General features: G+C 32.4%; 1 protein-coding gene across 2 annotated transcripts; it reads left to right on the top strand.

The window, feature by feature from the left end:
* Nucleotides 1–1,385: 1,385 nt before the first annotated feature.
* On the top strand, nt 1,386–22,162 carry LOC142619973 (metal transporter Nramp6.2-like). Of its 2 annotated transcripts, none has more exons than XM_075793390.1 (13): nt 1,386–1,572; nt 1,704–1,782; nt 1,871–1,911; nt 2,702–2,780; nt 3,066–3,170; nt 3,332–3,441; nt 12,023–12,204; nt 12,324–12,393; nt 12,902–13,075; nt 13,268–13,372; nt 13,492–13,623; nt 13,739–13,834; nt 21,640–22,162. In XM_075793390.1, exons 1-13 carry the CDS (start codon nt 1,402–1,404, stop codon nt 21,673–21,675), a joined length of 1,380 nt encoding a protein of 459 aa, XP_075649505.1. In that variant the 5' UTR covers nt 1,386–1,401; the 3' UTR covers nt 21,676–22,162. The 2 variants fall into 2 exon arrangements, with proteins under 2 accessions (XP_075649505.1, XP_075649504.1); XM_075793389.1 differs by lacking the exon at nt 21,640–22,162 and adding an exon at nt 14,633–15,272.
* The last annotated feature ends 317 nt before the right edge of the window (nt 22,163–22,479 follow it).

Raw genomic sequence — 22,479 nt, forward strand, 5'->3', positions numbered from 1 at the left:
GTAAACTTAGAGGACTTGAATGAATTTTAGTTAAAATTAGAGGGTGCAATTTGCATTTTAACCTAATTTTTTAAGTAACTAATCTCATCACTCTTGATAAAGAATTATTTAAAAACATTAAATTAGATCAATTAATATAAATCATTTAGCTTATAATAGAAATAATTAATATATATATCCAGTGTGTAATCTCTAACCGATACTAAAATATTCCGCTCAAGTAGTCAATCTAGAATGGCCTCCTGAACAAAATTCAAAACCTGGGTCCAAATGTAATTGGAATACAAAGTCAAAGTTAGTTGAGAAATTTGGTACTTGAAACCATTGTCTTAGTATAAAGCTCTGTTGAGATAGTGAAATTTTTTATACCTATTTGTTGTGTGAGTGTAACCAAATAATAGTGGGTACATGCAAATTATAATTAGAAAATTATGATAAATTTTTTTTTTCCGTTTATTGCTTTGATAAGAGGGATTCTTCAGTGTGCAAATTCAACTAATATTATTATTTTAATATCATTACTATTTATTTTACACTATTATCACCGACGTTATACTACAAAAAACGAGGGCTATAGCCACTATTACCATCCACCTCTTCACTACCACCGTCTATTATTCATGCTATCATTGTCATCACTACAAACCATCACCACGAATAGCATGCAAATTGTAATATAAAAACGTGCAATGTTTTTACCACTTGACAAAAACAAAAAAAAAAATTTAAGGTTAAACTTTGGAGATCCTATTTTTCATGAGTTTTCTTTCACACCCTTGTTTTGAAATTCAATGAGCTGAAAATTGTGATGAGAAGCCCACCCCATCTCAACCAAGTTACATTGAGACAATTTATAAGCGGACATGAGCAAAAGCGTGTCATGTAATGAAAAAAAAGGGCTAATATACGTGTTCATTAGTCTTGAACAAATGTATGATACAGGGTTAGGTATTTCTTTGCCAAAAAGAAAAGAAAAGTCAAAGAGAGTTCTTACAAATATAGAAGGCAAAAGAGGAACATATTAGCCAAGGAGTGGAAACATTCAAACATCATTCTTAGAATATCTTCTTTCTTTTTTTTTTCGTTTATTCTTAAATAGTAGACCTCTTCAAGACTAAAGGAAGTGAAAATTTTATTTCTCTACCAAGAATGAAAAAAAAAAAAAAAAAAGAAAAGAAGAAGAAAGAAGAAAGTGACATGTCCATCTTTGGCGATGAGGATGGATGGAGACAATTTGGAGTTAGTATAGAGTGACTGCTATGCTGTCCTTAATTACCAAACGTATTGCTTGGTTCCTGCCACATTGCACTATAAATAAAGGAGCTCCATTTGAAACTTTCACATGCAGTAGGTAATCAAAGTCGAGAGAGAGAGAGAGAGAGAGAGAGAGAGAGATAAAGAATGAGAAGCCAAGAACAACAGCAGCAAGTAAGTGATGTTGTACCGTCATCATCGTCATGGGTTGGAGGGAGCAACCGTACAGCTGCCCTTAATCTAGAGGGAACCCCACCTCCCAATATCACTGATAGTCCTGATCATAAACAGTTTGATCATCATGATGAGGACTCTAAGGTTCTTCTCATATAACCCTCTTCTATCTTTCTTAGCTATGCATTTTCTATCTTTAAATTTCTTTGTTCTATATGTTTGGATAGATTATCTTGTTAGAATCAACATTTGAGTATATATGATTGATGTTCTAGAAACCTAGGTGGAGAAAGTTCTTACCATATGTAGGCCCTGGATTCCTTGTCTCCTTAGCTTATCTTGACCCAGGCAATTGTGAGTCTTTTTTTGTCTCTCCCTCTGTTTCTATGTGTTTGTGTGCGCGTGTGTTTGACAAAGTAATATCATTTTTACCATGTTGCAGTGGAAACTGATCTGCAGGCTGGAGCAAATCACAAATTTGAGGTAAATCAAATAGAAAAAAAGATGGAACTAGCTATTTCACAAAAAATTATGGAGAGAAAGTCGGCCTTTAACAAAAGTGTAGATATATTATAGGTTTATTTTGAAACATTTCCTAAGAGATTACTTTTACTCGTTATAGAAGTTTTAATTATAAAAATGTCATGTTAACGGATGTTCATAGAATAATTGTTAATAAACTATAATATAAAAATCCGCTAACAATATTTATTGTTTTATCATTCTTTTAATAAAATGTTTTTTAAAATAACCCATAAACCAATGTCCTAATAAGTTTAAGGATATTAGTTAACATTTCCCTTATCAAAATGCAAAGTTTTGTTGCAATGAAAAGTTAATAAAGAGTATTCATTTTCTTTTAGAGAACAAAGTACACTTTTGACTCTCACAGCTTGTAGTTATTTTCATTTTGTCTGTTTTAGTTTTAAATTTCACTTTGACTATTCATATTGGATTCAATTTTCATATTGGCCTCTTAAGTTTTTTTTTTTTTTTTTTTTTTTTTTTTAATGAAAATTTTGAAAAGAAAAGAGCCACGTAAAAAGCTGAATCAAACATAAATGATCAAAATAAAAATTTTGAAACGTAAATGATCAAAATGTAAATAACCCAAAACTTAAGGACCTAAAATATACTCAATCAAACAAATTTTTTTTTTTTTTTTTTTTTTTTTTTGTGTGGAGAAACTGAATCAAACATGAATGGCCCAAATAATTCGAAATTAGTTTACAAGAGAAATATTAAGCATGGTTGTGCTATTTGCTATTTTCAGCTACTGTGGGTGATACTTATTGGGTTGATCTTTGCGCTCATAATTCAATCGCTGGCTGCAAATCTTGGTGTAAGCACCGGTAAGATGCAGAGCAAACAAATTCTAGGCCAAAATATAGAAGTTAATATAGTTTCTGCCTCAATTTTTTTCTTCTTTGTAGATAAAGAAGAAGAAAAGTCAGCAGTACACAAAAGTAAAGAATAACATAGCAACAAATCTAGAAACTTATTTGTTGCTCTGTTATTCTTTCCTTTTTTGTACTGCTGACTTTTCTTTTTCTTTAGTAGTAACGTTTTTTTTTTTTTTGGATGATTCTTCTTGTAGTAGCTAATCAATATAAGCATTTGTTTACGTATTGCCACAGGCAAACACCTTTCAGAATTATGTAAGGCTGAGTACCCAAAATATGTGAAGTATTGCCTATGGTTGCTAGCAGAGGTTGCCGTCATAGCTGCTGATATACCCGAAGGTAAAACAATAAAATTGACTTACAAAGACAAATGATATCATTACCATATTATATTGATGCATACAATAGCCTTATCATTTTTGAGTTATCCCTTCGTTACTCCTTGATCATATTCAAATTAAGGAAGAATAAAATTTTTCAATTTTTCCAATTTGTGGTAGTGATTGGAACAGCCTTGGCACTAAATATATTGTTCCACATTCCGATTTGGACTGGAGTTCTCATCACTGGTTTAAGCACTCTCTTACTTCTAGGACTACAGAGATACGGGGTAATTTATTTTATTACCTATTTAAAATTTTATGCTCCATTAATTATTTACTAAGAAATTTAATTGGGTGTTTAATTTTTATGCTCAACTATATATCCACGTACTTTGTGTGATATTTATGCCCACTATCAATTATCTACGTACGTTTTTTGGCTAGCCGTTAATTATTATTTTATTTTTAGTTATCTAATATTTTTATGGCCAACTATCAACTACTACGTACGTTTTTTTGTTTTGCCCTTTAATCTTTTAAGAAATGTGTATGATATTTTTTTTTTCTCAACTATGAACTATCTACTTACGGTATTCAGCAAATAAAAAAAAATAAAATCTACTTACCTCACCGACCCGAATAATTTTAAAAAGAAAAAAAAGAAACTTCGTACTTTTTGTGACATATATAGTGACGTGTTATTACATAGTTTGCAAGTAGTACAGTTTCTTTAAACACAAATACAATGGAGATGGTAGGTGGACTATTGACTCGGTAGATGGTTTTTGGTACCCTCATTTAACAGGAAATACGCTTGAATCCAGTGTTTCTGTACATTGGACTTTCGGAGATATAGGAGCATCCATACTAGCTTGTGGATAATCTTCTAAAATATAAAAAGTATTCAATTTTTTATATTTTAACCTAAAAACCTCCACATCATTCGTTGTAAAAATATCTAAATATACACCATGGTCTTATAAATGAACAATAACCGTGCATATATACACGGTTACTGTTCACCGTATAAATAATTTTTTTATTTACTCTCTCCTCACTCTCTTTTTTTTCATTTCCTTTCTCACCTAACTCTCATGATTACTGTTCACAGTGTTAAAAAAATGAATATTTTATTTGAATAAATGTGTATAATAAACAAACTGATGTGACTGTTTTGTAAAAATAAGTGTGTAAAATTAAAAAAGTAGGTTTTAGATGTGCAAAATGAAAAAAATTTTATACATACTGATGTGAATGCTCTAAACGTATATAAATACGTATCACGTGTCCATATCACAATGATTTTCCTGCATACATACGCTAGACCCAATTCTTATCCTTTAAACATTTAATCATTGATGCATACTGAGTCCTCTAAAATTTTGAATCCCTTCACAGTGATATTGTTTTTTAATCTAGTGATAGTATACCCTCTGTTGCTATCGAATACTAGTCAAAAGAATTCACGTTATTTGACTCGAATCAAGTTCCTTTATTTACCAAGTTGTGTGTTAGTAATCAATAATGCATGCATTTTTACTGTTTGTTTGACTTTAGTTTTTACTTTATTTTTTTTTCCCATTTTGTGTGGAGGATTGAATCATTGTTTAAGTATTTGGTTTGTTTCTTTAATATATATTGCGTGGATAATGCCCTGTGTCTTTAGAATTTGCTGCTCCGTGATTCTTGCTATCAAAGACAAACAAGTAAATAAGAACGATAATTGATCTGTTGAAAACGATTTCTTATTTTGTGACACGTTAGAATACAAATCTTAGTATATTCTTTTCTTTGTTTTTGGCAAACCAAATTTTTATAATTATGAGAAATAAATAGATGCTTAGATCGTGGGTTCCAGTTAGCTCAGCTGGTAAAGTCTCTGATGGTTGTATAAGAGATCTGGGGTTCAATCTCCACTTACACCAAAAACTTATTGGTGTCTTAGTCTGATAATAAAGAGCAATTATCAGAAGCGGACGTCATAGGTTAAAACTCTCTCAAAAAAAAAAAAAAAAAATAGAGATGCTTACATCACCTGACTTCAAGCAGATATATGCATAATCTCTTACATGCATAATCTATTACATGAGTATTTGAGATATGTGGAACTCTCACATTGGGAGAAGGAGAATTTTGCACACACACTCAAGAAAAAAAAAAAAAATCAACCAAATGACATATACACTTGGTGAAATATAAAGTAAAACAATAAGAATCAAAGTTGACTTGATATAATTGGGATAATTTATCTTAGATAAGGCAATGCATTTTTGAAGTATAAAATGTTAAATAAAAATAAAAACATAACTTTTTAAAAGATGAGATTTACTTTATCATAGATAAAGTGATGCATCATAATAAATTTTGATTTTGGTGTTAACAGTAAGATTGCAATTATTTGATGTGTGGCCATATGAGAGATTGGGTGGATGATGTTGGCAATCTATCATATAGGATATTAGCTTACAAAAATTAAAGCCTTAAAACATTACTAGTGTAATAAATGAATTTTGATTGATAATAAATTAAAGCCTTAAAGCCTTAAAAATACCACGTACAATACACAAATTCATGTAATAATAAATTTGATTGATGAGTGTTAACCACCTAATAAATGAATGATTTTCTTTTTATTATTTATAATTAGTGACACATCAATTTGTAAGCTTTAAGTAATAAAATTTGCAATATCCTAACATTACATTATAATTTTGGGCTTTATATATATATAATGGGATGGGGCATTTTTTTATAAAGGAATAAAATCATTACTTGTTAGGTTCTAAGACCTTAGGGACTAATGTATTAGAACTTCAATGTGTATTTTTGTATTGTGCTGGCAAACCATGATCAAAACATAGAGTCTAGGTTTAGGCTTGCTCAAAGTATGTTTTGTTGTAAAGTTGGAATTGAGTGATTGCAGAAATTATTGGTCACATTTTGCAAGGCTCAATTGATCGAAAATTAAACTCGATCGATCGAGATTTGTGCAGTTTTTTTTTTCTGCAAAATTTCCAACTCAGTCTAAGCTCGTTTGACGTGTAGGGTTTTATGTTTTATGTCTCATATAAAAAGAAAAACCTTAGCTACGTTTTTAGGCTTTTGATATACTGTGTGTTTGAATCTCTTGTGAAATCTAGAGGTGTTTACCTTCATACACACTTAGGGTTATCAAGATCGTGATTGATGTCAAGAGCTTGGTGATTGTTTCAATTGCTGCACAAAGAACATTCAAGAAGATCAAGATTCATAAGTAGGAGAACTTGTGGTTGCAGTGGATCAAAGAAAGAAGTAGTCTGTGGACTCGGAGCTGTCACGTGGTCGTAGTAGTAAGTTTTCTACTCGAGGTAGCCATAGGATGTTAGTGGTCTAAGTCTTATTGTATAAACTTTAACTCTTTCATAGTAGATTTGTTTTATCTTGAGGATAGCTAGGTTACATCCTCCCCAGGTTTTTTACCGGTTTGGTTTTCCTAGGTCATCAGATCTTTGTGTTCTTTATATTTCTTCATTATATTTGTTTTACATATTATGATTCAACCTAGTGCTTTTAAACAAACTTGTTAATCAACTTGGAATAATATTAGGTTAATCATACTGTGTTAAGGGGTCTAAATCTCAATGAGTGGTATTAGAGCAGGTTAGCTCTAGTGTTTAGATCTTTTGATCTAAGAGTTGATCCTTGACCCCTGCTGTCAAGGAACACGGTCACTCTCTTGTGATCCCACCACACTTTGATGGGAACAACTATGTCTACTAGAAAGTAAGGATAAAAGCATTCCTGAAATCCATTGATGAGAGAGTTTGGAATTCCGTTGAATACGGATGGGAGAAACCGGCTACTTTTGTAAGCAAGTGGTCAACATTTTAGAAAGAAGTAGTCGCTTTTAATAGCAAAGCAATGAATGCTATTTTTAATGCTATTTCTATTGAGGAATTCAAGAGAATCTTTAATGTTTTGATGAATTCTATGCTAAACTAAATGGCATTGTTAACTCTGCTCATAATTTGGGTGAAATTTATGATCAACCTAAGATTGTTGGGAAGATCCTTAGATCCTTGACTAAGGACTTTAGACCCAAAGTGACTATCATTACTGAAAGCAAGGATGTGGATGCCATCCCTGTTGATGAACTTGTAGGATCTCTCTAGTCCTATGAGTTAGACCTACCCAAGACAAATAAATCCAAATTAATGGCTCTCAAGTCAGTTGATGATATTGATGGTAATGGATTTGATGATAAACTCTATTCTATAGAGATTGCATATCTTGCCAAAAACTTTAGAAACTTTCTTAGGAATAACAACAGAAGGGCAAGAAGTAAAAGCAATGCTGACCCTAGGAATTTAAGAGGAATGAACCCACTAAGGTGAACAATACTGATAAATCTAAAGAGGGAGTAGGTCAACCCTTTAATAATTCTTTGGGACAACAATGCTTTGGTTGTCAAGAATATGGTCATGTGAAATCAGAATGTCCTACATTCTTAAGATTAAAGGGTGAGGCTATGATTGTAACCCTTAGTGATGATGAAGTTTCTGATCACGAATCTTCATTGCTTTCACAGCTACAGCTGTAGTTGATGAAAGTTCATTGCTTTCACAGCTACAACTGTAGTTGATGAAAGTGTTGTGGTTGAAAAGAACCCTTCTGATGGGGAACTCTTTGAATGTGCTGATTTGCAAGAAGCTTACAATAAGCTATGCAAAGTTGCTGCAAAAGATGCAATGAATGTTGATAAAGGTTTAAAGAAAATTGCTTCTCTGGAACTTGATAAGAAATATTTGCTATTGAAATTCCTTGATGCTAGCATTTTAATTGATAAAGTGAAGACCGTGAACATGATGTTGATTGAAAAGATTAAGAAATTGAAACTAGAATTATCTGTTGCTAGAGAACAAACTAATAAGCCTGCTAGTTCCAAACTTGATCACATGTTGAGTGTTCAGAAGTCTCCTTTAGAAAAAACTGGTATAGGTTTTGTAGAAAGCATCTCAATGTTTGAAACTCATTCCACAAATTTTGTTCCTTCTTCTGAGCCTCCCAAGAGTGAAAGTGTCAAACCAATAGAAGTTACACCACCACCTAGGAAGATTAGAGTTGATCTTAAAGAGACCAAGCCTAAGAATCCCAATCTACCTACGAATAAGTTGCATGATAAACCAGTGTGGGTTGGTCATTTTTATGGAAAGATTGGATATATTCGTCCAAATTGTTTCAAGTTGCAAGTTGCAAGCTGCCAAGCGAGAAAATAAGCCAAAAGTACCAATGCCTCAAGCACAAGATCGTATGGTACTTATTGGTGAACTGGTAAAGGCTTTGAACCTTTATACCAATCCTAGAGTTGCTTAGAATTCTCATGTGAATAATAACTCCAATGCTAGAGTTGCATCTAAAAATTTTTGGATGCAAAATGCTCAATCTAATTGAGTCATTCTGACATGGTCCTTGTGCCTCATCTCTTAATTTCTTGTGTCCATTTTTTTTTCTTTTGATGTTTTGTTTTCCTTTTTTCCTATAGGAATTGCATTGCATTATATTCATGCATTTCATGTTAGGTTATTTTTTTTAAAAATAAAAAATAAAAAAAAGGAAAAAGAAAAGCGAAAAATGTGTTTTGCTTTGTATATCTTGGATTTTGTAATCAAGGTTGGCCATAGTATTTTTATATAACATGCTTGTGTACCTTGTTTTGCGTGGATAAGCTTAATTTTACTGTACTTTGCTAGTTTTGGCTATGTAGTGCATGTTGTGTGGGAATTGTTCATAGTTTTTGATCACATGATCTTATATTTGAAGTCACATGCTTCTGATTGTAAGGACTCAAAAATCCTAAGAGAAAGACATAAGTAACTATCTCACAACTGTTTACTAGCCAATCATGAACACCTTAGTGCATATCATAAGATTTTTGGCTTGAGAAAGTCTAGCACATCCATAAAAAGAACATAAGGTGTAGCCTCGGTTATAATGAATTCAAATAAAATAAAATTGGTATGTACATTATCTGGCTTAAATATCAATTTAACAATGAAATAAAATTGGTGTGTAAATTCTGAGGCAACAAAAAAAACTTCCATGATTGCAAGCTTGTTTTCTAGGAAATGTGGGAATTATATGATGTAACTCTTTAGGTGATAGTCTCTTTCAAATTCATGTAATGAATTCTATAGAAAATGTGATTGATTACTATTTACTTATCACCTTACATGTATCTCATGCTTTTGCTAGTTGCACACACTACACAAGTTATTCTTGTTAAACTTAGTACGTGATATTATGTGTGAATGTGTTTTGGCCATCCAAGATTATATGTTCCTTGATGTTAATGCAAAATGTGTTTGATGTTTGAGTTTTAAGGACAAAATGTGTGAAAATTTTGCTTGTGGAAGATCTGGGTTAAAATCAACTCTTTTTGAAAATCTTTTTATCTCATTCTCATGCATTCCATTCATGAAATATTGAGTTTTGAGAAATTTCTACATTAAAATGTCTTGTTTTTTCAAAAATTTGATTTTTCAAGATTTTCGACCAACTAAATCTGCCTTTCGACCGATGGAAAATGCGATAAAAAATTAGGTTTGAATTTGCCTGGCTCGATCGCTGCTCGATTGATGCTAGATCGATCAAATATGTTTTTGGATCGATCGAGGCTTATTTTCAACTGATCGAATTTCGGTCAGAAGGTTTTTTAAAAGGTGACTTTTCTCTTGCTCATCACACTTTTCAGACTTTTTCAAAAGTTTCTTTCATTGTTCCTCCTTGACTGATCTGATCCAAACATATTTTGTCATTTTCTTCCTAAATTTTCTCAAGTAATTTTGTCTCCAAGTGTAGGTAAGACCTTTTTACCCCTTCTTTTTCATTAAAATCACAATTTTCATGCATTTTCATTGGGATTTTCAAACATAAGAGATTTGGGATTTTTGTGTTTTTAATCAAATTTGTTCAATGGATTTTTGTTCCTAGATGATCTACACTTGATTCCCATGGTTTAATTTGATTTAATTTTGTGATTTGGGAAAAATTGGAATTTCTAAGGCTTGAAACTTTAAGAAATTGGGGATTTTGTTTAATTGGGCTAAAATTGATGAAATTGACTTGTGTTATTGGTTAATTATGTCATTATATGATGTTATATAACTAGTGTAATGATAAATTGATCAATTTGTTGTTCTTTTTTAAAATGATTTTTTCAAAATTTGGGCTTTTTGCTCTAAACCTTTGGGTTTAGGTCAATTGATGTGTTATGAAGTTAAATTGAACAAATTTTAATGCATTAAAGCATGCATCATATGTGCATTCCTTACATGCATCATATAGATTATTATTTGTTGGGTTTTCTGTGCTTTAACCTTGTCTAATGCAGTCTGCCCTTGTGTGTGTGTGTGTGTTTTTTCCCCCTTTTTGTCTACTCTCTTAGTGCAATGGTTAGGAAAACTAGGGCCAACAAGAAAACCTCCACCCCCTCTATCCCAACTTTTAATAGTGATAGGTTTCAAACTGAGAAGAACCAAGAGACCCATGAAAAGCTAAACATTTTCAAGTCAATCTGGGCTGAACGTAAGGTTGTCCTTGATGAGTTAGATCCGGAGATATGTAGGAACTTTGAGCGTAGGGGCTGGTTAGCACTCTTAGAGGTAGAGCATCCTCCTCCAGCTGCTTTGATTAGAGAGTTTATTCGAACCTTTGGGGTTTTCGCTCTAAACCTTTGGGTTCAAGTCAATTGATGTGTTATCAAGTTAAATTGAACAAATTTTAATGCATTAGAGCATGCATCATATGTGCATTCCTTACATGCATCATATAGATTGTTATTTGTTGAGTTTTTGTGCTCCAACCTTGTCTAATGCAGTCTGCCCTTATGTTTTTTTTTTTTTTTTCCTTTTTGTCTACTCTCTTAGTGCAATGGTTAGGAAAACTAGGGCCAACAAGAAAACCTCCACCCCCTTTATCCCAGCTTTTGATAGTGATAGGTTTCAAACTGAGAAGAAATTATTGGTCACATTCTACAAGGCTCGATCAATCGAAAATTAGACTTGATCAATTAAGATTCGTGCAGCTTGTTTTTTTCTGCAGAATTTCCAATTCAGTCAAAGCCCGTTTAGCGTGTAGGGTTTTATGTTTTAAGTCTCATATAAAAAGAAAAACCCTAACTACGTTTTTAGCCTTTTGGATATGTTGTTTATTTGAATCTCTTGTGAGATCTAATGGTGTTTACCTTTATACACACTTAGGGTTATCAAGATCGTGTTTGATGTCAAGAGCTTGGTGATCGTTTCAGTTGCTACACAAAGAACATTCAAGAACATCAAGATTCACAAGTAGGAGAACTTGTGGTTGCAGTGGATCAAAGAAAGAAGTAGTCTGTGGACTCGGAGCTGTCACGTGGTCATGGTAGTAAGTTTTCTACTCGAGGTAGCTCTAGGATGTTAGTGGTCTAAGTCTTATTGTATAAACTTCAATTCTTTCATAGTGGATCTGTTTTACCTTGAGGATAGCTAGGTTAAATCCTCCCCAGGTTTTTTACCGGTTTGGTTTTCCTGGGTCATCAGATCTTTGTGTTCTTTATATTTGGCATCATATTTGTTTTACATATTGTGATTCAACCTAGTGTTTTTTAACAAACTTGTTAATCAACTTCGAATAATATTAGGTTAACATACTGTGTTAAGGGGTCTAAATCTCAACATTACTAAATTAGGGCCTTGAGTTGCCATTGAGTGGAATAGAAGATTTTTATTTGCAAAGAGTTATGGTCTCTCAACCATAGTGTGCTACTTCTTGGAGTTCAAAAAATTGAATTTCATGTTCTTTCCCGTTTTCCACTGTAGTTATAATTCTTGTAAAAACATTTTTGGTTGGCAGGTTAGGAAGCTCGAATTGCTGATAACAATACTGGTCTTCGTAATGGCTGCATGTTTCTTTGGAGAAATGGGTTATGTAAAGCCTCCAGCAGTTGCTGTGCTAAAGGGAATGTTTATACCCAAGCTCAGTGGCCAAGGAGGCACCGGGGATGCCATAGCACTTTTGGGTGCCCTTGTCATGCCGTATGTAATTTACTGCTTCATTAAATTTCCTTCATTATTTCATAACTATTTATTTTCTTCCTTCTAATCGTTAATTTGTGTTATACCATATTGTGCATTCCATTTCTTTTGATCAATAGGCATAATCTCTTTCTCCACTCGGCTCTTGTGCTATCCAGAAAAATACCAAATTCTGTCCATGGCATCAATGTAAGAATGTAGTGCTTACATATTGCCCCTTTTAATCTTATTCAAAATTTAATTTAGTATTATAACTTTTGATTTATTCAATTCACTCCTATAATATCCATTCGATTTCAATGTAGTCCTTTTCGTTGGGATGGTTGCCAACTACGTGTCCCAAAACAATGTAATTCTGGTATTTTTTTTTTTAATTTCTAAAATGACATCGTTTTTAAGACATCTAAAAACACTATTTGATGGAATTATATGGAAAGGCTACAATGAATATTTCAAAAGTAACAAGATTGAATTGAATTTTAGAAAAATTAGAAGATGTAAATCATAATTTAATCAAAGAACAAATTATATACAAGTGAGTTTTAGACTCCAGTAATTATCATAATCATAGATGGTAAAACTAGTTTAATTTATTAAATTGCATAGGAGAGATAAGTGCTTTCTTTATTTTCCAAAACAATTGCTTTTTGCTAATGTGTCAAAATGCTTATGTCTGCCTTGTCGTGTTATATCACAGGATGCATGTCGATATTTCCTAATAGAGAGCGGATTTGCATTGTTTGTTGCATTTCTAATCAATGTTGCAATTGTCTCTGTATCGGGCACCGTTTGCTCAGCCAATAACATATCAAATGAGACTGCAAATCAATGCAATGATCTTAACCTCAACTCAGCCTCTTTCCTTCTCAAGGTTCAATTGTATATATATGAAATTATTTTACGTTAGAATAATGGTTAAATAATTAACTTCAACAATTCTTTTTTAAAATTTTAACTTTTGGAACAAATGATAGTCTATCGATTTGGATGCAATTAGAATGTTTATGCACAAGGTCTAAAATATTTTTTTATTTTTTATTATTTTATTGATTTATGTGTGTAGAATGTATTGGGTCGGTCAAGCTCAACCATTTATGCCATTGCATTACTAGTCTCAGGGCAAAGCTCCACCATCACAGGCACTTATGCAGGGCAATTCATCATGCAGGTCTTGAAAATTAAATATATAACATGCACACACATACATATATGTTTATATCATGTGAAGCTACATTAATTAATTGGGATTAAATTTTAATTAATTTAAGGATGGTGTGGCTTTTATAGGGTTTCTTGGATCTTAAGATGAAAAAATGGATTAGAAACCTGATGACAAGGTGCATTGCCATTACACCTAGTCTTATTGTTTCCATTATTGGAGGATCTAATGGTGCAGCCCGACTAATCATCATCGCATCGGTTTGTAACTTGTGAATTATCAACTAAGTCCTTTTTTTTTTTTTTTTTTTTTTAAATTAAGGATTATACCTATATTCAAACATAGGATAAAAATTTAATGGGTTTTGCTTTGCAGATGATACTTTCATTTGAGCTTCCATTTGCTCTAATCCCCCTCCTTAAATTCAGTAGCAGTGCCACCAAGATGGGACCACACAAGAATTCAATATATGTAAGTTATTTTTGTACCCTTTTTTTTAGAAGCAGCGAAGTCTTAAGGTGATAGGCTGAATTTGTAATGCCCATAAATGCAATTCATGTGTATAAGATTTCGATATGAGCAAAACTTAGGTACAGTATTTAAGTGTTGTTCCTTAAGTTCCCCTTTTAGGATTCTGTCATGTGAATTTTTTCTCATGAGATGGAAGTATATTTTTTAGCTAAGTAGCCACATAACTGAATCTAAAGAAAAGAACATAAGAAACAGCATCTAAGGTATTGTACCTAAGTTTTGTCCTTTAGATATAGTCTTTTAGATACTTTATCTTAGATTCATCAATTAAACTCAATCATATAACTACATTGCTCAGTATAGCATAAATATAATGAATTTCTTTTAATGAAAATTAAATTAAATTACATGGCATATTAATTAATGCAGTCACATGATTGAATTTAATTAAAAAACATAATTTATAACACCTAGGTAACCATATTTAAGTTGAAAGGTATGTTTCTGATGGTTGAATAAGAGATCTAAGGTTCAATCCCCCTACACCAAAAACCAATTGGTGCTTTGGTCTAATGATAAAGAGCTATTATCAGGAGTGGACGTTATCAGTTGAAAACTAGTTCAAAAAATGAAAAAAGTTTAAAGGTATGAATTAGATGGCCAAAGCAAGCAAAGCATAATAAAAATAAAAAATAAAAAAACCACATTCTTGTTTCTATTACACACACAGACAAGAAGAAAGAAAGAGTAAGGCAAACATCCTTTTATTAACTAAGCATCAGATGATTATGCTTGTAGGTTATTGTGATCTCGTGGATCCTAGGCATAGGAATCATTGGAATCAACATCTACTACCTGAGCACAGGCTTTGTGGGTTGGCTAATTCACAACAATTTACCAAAGGTTGCAAATGTGTTCGTTGGGCTCATAGTGTTTCCCTTAATGCTCGTCTACATCTTAGCAATCATCTATCTTACCATTCGAAAAGACACTGTTGTAACATTTGTTGAGCCTGTAAAGCATGACCACCCAGTAACCCAAAACAACATGGAACACGGATTAGGCCATTCTTCTGAGGTGGGCGAGTTCAATCACATTCCTTACAGAGAGGATTTGGCTGATATCCCACTACCAGAGTGAAGGGGTTTTTTATAGATCAAATGCAACAACAGCCAAGCCAAGGTATATCGTTAGTGGTAGGGAGCTCCAAGTTAAATGTGACTCGAACTTTCTTTGAGTTCATCTAAGGCTTTCCTCCTATGGAAATCATATGTAATTTCGAACCACCTATTGTAGTTTCCATTGTTCAATTGTAAGTTTATATTGAACCTTTTAGTTTGCCTTTAATGAAATTCGACTTTTCATAATAGCTATTTAGTCTCATGATAAATCATTGATGAACTTAAGTCTCGTGATATAGGAGAATGAGGAGAGAAAATGGGAGATGTTAAGTTTTAAACCCCTTAACACAATATGTTTAACCTAATATTAAGCCAAGTTGATTAACAAGTTTGTTAATGAAATCTAGGTTAAACAAATATGCGTAGAACAAAAAAAAATGTGGAAACTAAAGAACACAAAGATCTGATGACCCAGGAAAATGTAATCGGTAAAAAACCTAGGGAGGATTTAACCTAACTATCCTCAAGGTGAAAACAGATCTACTATGAAAGAATTGAAGTTTGTACAATAAGCCTTAAACTACTAACATCCTATTGCTACCTCGTGTAGAAAACTTACTACCACGACCACGTAATAGCTGCGAGTTCACAGACTACTTCTTTCCTTAATTTGCAGCAACCATAAGTTCACCTACTTGTGACTTTGAGACTCCACTCAAAGGTTTAAGATCTTCTATGAAGTTCTTTATGCAGCAACTAAAACAACTATCAAGTTCTTGATGTGAATCACGATCTTGATAACTCAATGTGTGTGTATGAAGGTAAACACCTCTGGATCTCACAAAAGATTCAACACACAACTCATAAAAGACTTCTAAAACATAGCTAAGGTTTTTCCTTTTATACTTGAAGTAAAAAACTTAACCCTACACGTCATATGGGCTTGGGCTAGTTTCATAATATTGCAGAATTCTCTCATTCTGTGAGATTCAATCGATCGAGTCTAATTTTTGATCGATCGAGCCTTGCAGAATTTGACCATTAAATTCTTGCAATTACTTGATTTAAACATTACATAAAACCAATCTTTAAGCAAGTCTAAACCTAGACTAATGTTTTAATTATGGTTTGTCAACATATACAAAGTGAAGTTCTAATACATTAGTTCCTAAAGTCTTAGAACCTAACAGGAGAAATTTTAGAGATTTTGTTAGGTTTTAGGGGTAAACTAGATTGTTTAACCTAATAATTAAGCGAGTGAATATTTAGATTTATTTTTCAAATCTAGGTTAAAACAAAACAATCATATCATGCAAAACAACGGAAAAGTAAATAACTCAACGATATGATGACCTAGGAAAACCAAACTGGTAAAAAACTTAGGGAGGATTTAGCCTAGCTATCCTCAAGGTAAAAAGTAAATCCACTAGAAAGAATTGAAGTTTACAATAAGACTTCGAACAATAACATCCTATTGCTATAACATGTAGAACTTACTGACACGACCACGTGCAAACTCCGAATCCACGGACTCCTTCTCTCTTTGGACTTTGCTCCAACACAAACTCACTTGCTTGTGACTTTGAGACTCCACTCAAAGGTTTTGGATCTCCTTAAATATTGATCTTGTATGCAGCAACTTCTACAATACTGAATCTTGAGATTCTTCAAGGAATAATACTGATAGAAGACTTTAGAGAGCTTTTCAATACAAAACCCTAGATCTACAAAATAGGCACAAGATGCACTCTAATCTCTCGAAAAACTTTGAAAACCTTTTCTAGAGTTAGCTTATAATGTCCATTAAATACTGGAAAAAATAGCTTGTGATTTGGGCTTCAAATTGTCAAGTTATGAGTTTTTTACATTTATTGATTTTTTGCTGATATGCGACTTTCAATCGATCGAGTACTAATTGAAAGAAATAGATTGTAACTCTTTTTTTTTTCATCCCGAACTTGATTTTTTTTGTCTTGGACTGGAAAGTACACTATTCTAAACCAATGAGACTTACTTTTTTTTGTGGTTTACCAACATTACAAACTCAAAACTTAACAATCTCCCCATTTGACAATCCGTGACAAAACACACATACAACATAATGCCCATATACAATAAAATGCCCAAATACATCACAAATCCCAATCTAAGACTCCTAACGTAGAAGTTGCAAGAAGAGACAGAAGATCTTGATCAAAATATACCTATCTTTCCTAAAACACTCAAAATAACACAACAACGAATGTGTGGAAAGAAAGACATATAAACAATATGAAACACAATATAAAAATAAAAGTAAACTAACTCTCCCCCTAAGTTAGAAACATCAAAAACTTTTCTTGTCTCCCCTTTCAAAAACAATTTCATCTCCCCCTAAACAAAACATTTTAAAAACATTTTCCAAATTTCATCTATTTCTCCCCCTTTTTGTCACGTATTGACAAAGACAACCAAATCAAAGAGTAAACAGAAAACATACGCAACAAAGGATAAGAGGAAATAGGGAATCAAGGAAACAATTCCCCCTATGGTCGACATAGGTTTTAAAAACATCTTTCTCCCCCTATAAAAATAGGAAAACAAGACATGTTTTGGGAAAAATTTAGGATGTGGGAATAACTAAAAACACACATAAGTTGATGATACACTTGAAGAAAAAAATAATTCTCTCTTTCAAAATATGCAAACTTGACACTATGTAACCTATAAACAGTTACATGAGTAGAGAAAATATTTGCACATTATTATCCATCATATCTTCTTTTTTTTTTAATTATTCTCAATTTTCAGTAGTTCACGCATCAAAAATAGCATATACTAAACTGTACAAAACTCAAAAATTAATCAATCAATTTTTAAATCAAGTTGAGTACCCAATTGAGCAAAGTGTATGCGTGTTGTGTGAAAACAATGAAAGATATGATTGCAAAAATGCAAGATGGATACTAAAAACAATGCGATGCATGTGAATTCTAAACACAAATGATGCATGAAAAGACAGATTGGTCAAAAACTTAAAAACTGAAAAAATTTCAGTTTTGATCGGTCAAGTATTGATCAAGAATCAATAGAATTAGACAGAGATTTTTACTATAAAACTTGAACATTTTCGATCGGTCGAATATATGATTCGATTGGTCGAGACTTGGAAAACTTGAATATTTTGAAAACCTGAAATTTTTTTTGCAGAAACACTTTTCAAAACAGGATTTCATGAAATGAATTGCATGTGAATGATTTCAGATGTTTTCAAAAACCCATTGTCTTCAAACATCACAAATGGTATAATCTTGGATGGCCACACTAGTTTACACACAATCTCATGTACAAGATTTAGCAAAGACTTACTTGTAATGTGTGTGCAACTAGTAAGAGCACGAGATACATATAAGGTGATATGTAGATAGTAATCAATCAAATATCTACATCATCCATCACAAACGTTTGAAAGTGACTATCACCTAAAGTGTTACATCCCATAACTCCCACAAACTCTCACATCTCCTAGAAAACAAGCTTGCAATCATGTAATATATATATTTGCCTTATCATATATTTTTTAAGCATATTTTCTTTTTCAACTTTTTCTTCTCTTTTAAATGCAACACCTTATGATTTTTTTTTTTTATGTTCTAGTGCTACACTTTCTCGAGCACAAAAACTTTTTAAATGCACTAAGGTGTTCATGATTGGCTAGTAAACAGTGGTCAAATGGTTATTTATGCCTTTCTCTTAAGATTTTTTTAGTCCATACAATTAAGAGCATGTGACTTCAAAATCAAGAGTATGTGATAAAAAACTATAAACAACTCACACAAAACATGCACTACATAGCTAAAACTAGCAAAGTGTAGAAAAATAAGCTTATCTAAGCTAAACAAGGTATACAGGCATGTTATGCAAAGATAATAGGCCGACCTCAATTACATATTCATGATGTGTAATACAAAAGAAAAAAAAATCTTTTTAGTTTCAAAAAAATTTTATGACCAAAACTAAAAGCACATATTATGCTAAGTGATTGAAAATGCAAATGCAACGCATGACAGTGCTTAACTAAGCTATAGAGGGTACACAAGTAAGAAACATTAATTTCTTAATAACTCTTGAGCACATGTACAAACTAGTACATACTCACACAAAATCAGAAATAGCTTAGCACTTATAGAACACATACTATTCAAGTTTCTTTACAATGTCAAGCATGTTCTAAATCAAGAGAGAGATATTATAACTCATGTAATCCTCAAAAAAAATAAAACAAGACACAAAATAAAATATTTTTGTCTTTTTGAAATATTTCAACATTTTTGGATTTTTTTTTTTAACAAAACAACCTAAAAAAAATAAGAGAACCAAAAACAGAAAGAAAACATGTCCACAAATAATTGACAAAATTAAATCAGGGATAAGTAAGAAACACTCACCTTAGAGAATCTTTTCTCACCCATATAGCACGCGTTTTCGACTTTATAGGTGAAAATCTATGAGAAGCAGAGTGTATTTGATGAATTACACCAATCTTCTGAGAAAGATTGAAATGCTGCAAATTCCTTTCACAAGCCTCAAAAAGATCAACTGAAACAATAGTGTCTTTTTTATTCAAACCATCACAATTAAAAATAGTAAGACACTTAAAATTATCCACGATAACAGGGATCAAGGATCGACTCTAGGTATAATAACCTAAATCAAGAGCTAACCCACTCTAATACCACTTGTTTGGTTTTAGATCCTTGTAAACTAGATTGTTTAACTTAATTAATTACCTAAGTGAATACTTAGGTTTATTATTCAAATCTAGGTTAAAACAAAGCAATCATATCATGCAAAACAGTGGAAAAGTAAATAACACAACGATATAATGACCCAACAAAACCAAACCGGTAAAAAACCTACGGAGGATTTAACCTAACTATTCTCAAGATAAAAATAAAATCCACTAGAAAGAATTGAAGTTTACGATAAGACTTAGACCACTAACATCCTATTGCTACCATATGTAGAACTTACTGACACGACCACGTGCAAGATCCGAATCCACAAACTCCTTCTCTCTTTGGATTTTGCACCAACACAAGCTCACCTGCTTATGACTTTGAGACTCCACTCAAAGGTTTTCGTTCTCCTTAGACGTTGATCTTGTTTGCAACAGCTTCTACAACACCAGATCTTGAGATTCTTTAAGGAATAACACCGGTAGAAGACTTTAGAGAGCTTTTGGGTAAAAAACCCTAGATCTACAAAAGCTGCACAAGATGCACTCTAATATCTCTAAAAAAATCTGAAAACTCTCTCTAGGGTTAGCTTATAATGTCCTTTAAATATAGGAAAAAACGACTTGCAATTTGGGCTTCAATTGGTCAAGTTATGGGCTTTTTACATTTGCTGATTTTGTGCTGGCTGATGTGCGACTTTCGATCTATTGAGTACCAATCGAACAAAACAGATTATAACTCTTTTTTTTACATCCCGAACTTGAGTTTTTTGTCTTGGACTTGAAAGTACACTATTCTAAACCAGTAAGACTTACTTTTTGTCATGGTTTGCCAACATTACAAACTCAAAACCCAATTGATTTGATTTCAATAAGTTAGTCAACAAAAAAAAAAAAAAAAGGAAATATTTGGTTTGTTAGTTGGTGAAATCCCAATACTGATTTGAATATTGTGTCTCCCAACCCTCTCCTCAAGTTGGAGCATGAATGTCAAACTTGTAATCTAGGTGACAAAATTGATCTTTGCCAAGAGGCTTAGTGAAGAAGCCAGCAATACGAGAAGTTCATATTTATCTAGCTTCAATCTTTTCATAAATAAGGTGGCAATCCAGTACAATATGTTCAGTTTGCTAGCGGATGATGATGAGATTAACAAGGATATGGAGTATTACTTTGTTGTCACAATAAAGTCTCATATGGCCATTATGGTTGATGCCATGGTCCCTGAGTAGCTATTGAAGCAAAATGAGTTCACATGTGGAGGTCATGATATAATATTCGGCTTAAGCAGAGGAGTGAGAGACACTAGTTTACTGCTTGATCTTCCAAGAAATGGGGCAGTTACCCAAAAAAATCCAATAGTTGGTTACAAATTTACCAAGTAGTTGGACAAGCACCTAATCAACCAGATCTATTTCGAACACTAATTTGATAGTATAATTTGCTTTGGGAAAAAATAATTCCTATTTCAAATTTAAGCTTTCTTGGCTGATCCATTTGACCCTTTTCCACTCTTTTCGCTTCTAGCACATAAATGGATCACCAAAGGTAATTAAATCATAAAATTAAGAACTTGTATAATGTTCTCTCTCTCTCTCTCTCTCTCTCTCTCTCTCTCTCTCTCTTTTCTTTTTAATTTATAAAAAAAAAAAAAAAAAAAAAAAAAAAAAACCTGACCTAGAGCTAGAACCGTATACAAGTCAAAGCAGTGGATGATTGAGTAGGTTGTGCATTCTGATGTGCATTGATAATAAATTAATTTTGCATATTTATATCATTGTTAGAAAGCATTATCATACTTATTTTGAGGTAATTCATACATTTTATATTTGGTTTTGGAATAATGGTGAATAATCAATTTTGTGCTTAATTGAATCTTATTGCGTGAATTTATCTTTGGTATGAGAATGGAATTAAATAAGTGGATTTGTGCAAAGAAGAAAGCTAATGGACTTTACTTTTACAAGGGCCACGATGAAGTTAAAGAAGACCAACTCAATTAAATTTAAGTCCAATTGGAGCAGGGAATCAAAGGAAATTTGCATCAAATCCAAGTTCAATTCGGATTAGGATTCCAGCCTGCACATCAGTTAGTATTTTTAGCATAACTTTCAGCTCAGATGTCCAATCAAGATGATTCAAGTTGATCTGGAAAGTTAACTTAAAGGGCTACAACTTTTTAGTTTACCAAAAGTCCGAATTATGATGTTAAATGGGCCAAAATTGTCGGTTCAATGAAGCCTAAAAATCTGGAATTTTCCCCAAACGGGAATTCAACTTGTAATAGGATTCCTTGACCTATTTAAAGGCTCTTTAGGGCAAAATTCAAGGAGGTCTAATGCTAGGGCTGGGGGCTGAACATAGAGAGTGCGGTTACTTCTTTGGTTTTCTTCCATGACAGTTAGTTTTATTTTATTTGTCTAGTTTAATGTTTAGTATTTTATTCTTGTGTTTTATTTTAATTATTATGAGTAGCTAAATTTATAATTAGGGTTGAGGATGAAACCTTGTTAAGGATTATTAGTAATATTTATGTGATTTGATTTTTTCCACAATAGTTGTTCTTTAATGATTTAAATTGTTCTTGCTTCATATCAATTGCCTAAGATGAGATTCTAGATATGAGTTCAATCATGTTTTTCTTATGATTTAGGATTTGTCTTAATTAATTGAATGCTTGGTTTATTAATTCTTGATTATAAAATTGGATATCGCTTGTGATTTATCTGTCAATGGATACAATTTATGATTTGATTTTTAGAATTGGATATATCTTGTGATTTGTTTGGCTATAGATACAATTGATG

Source organism: Castanea sativa, chromosome 12, assembly GCF_040712315.1.
Source record: "Castanea sativa cultivar Marrone di Chiusa Pesio chromosome 12, ASM4071231v1".
NCBI lineage: Eukaryota > Viridiplantae > Streptophyta > Magnoliopsida > Fagales > Fagaceae > Castanea > Castanea sativa.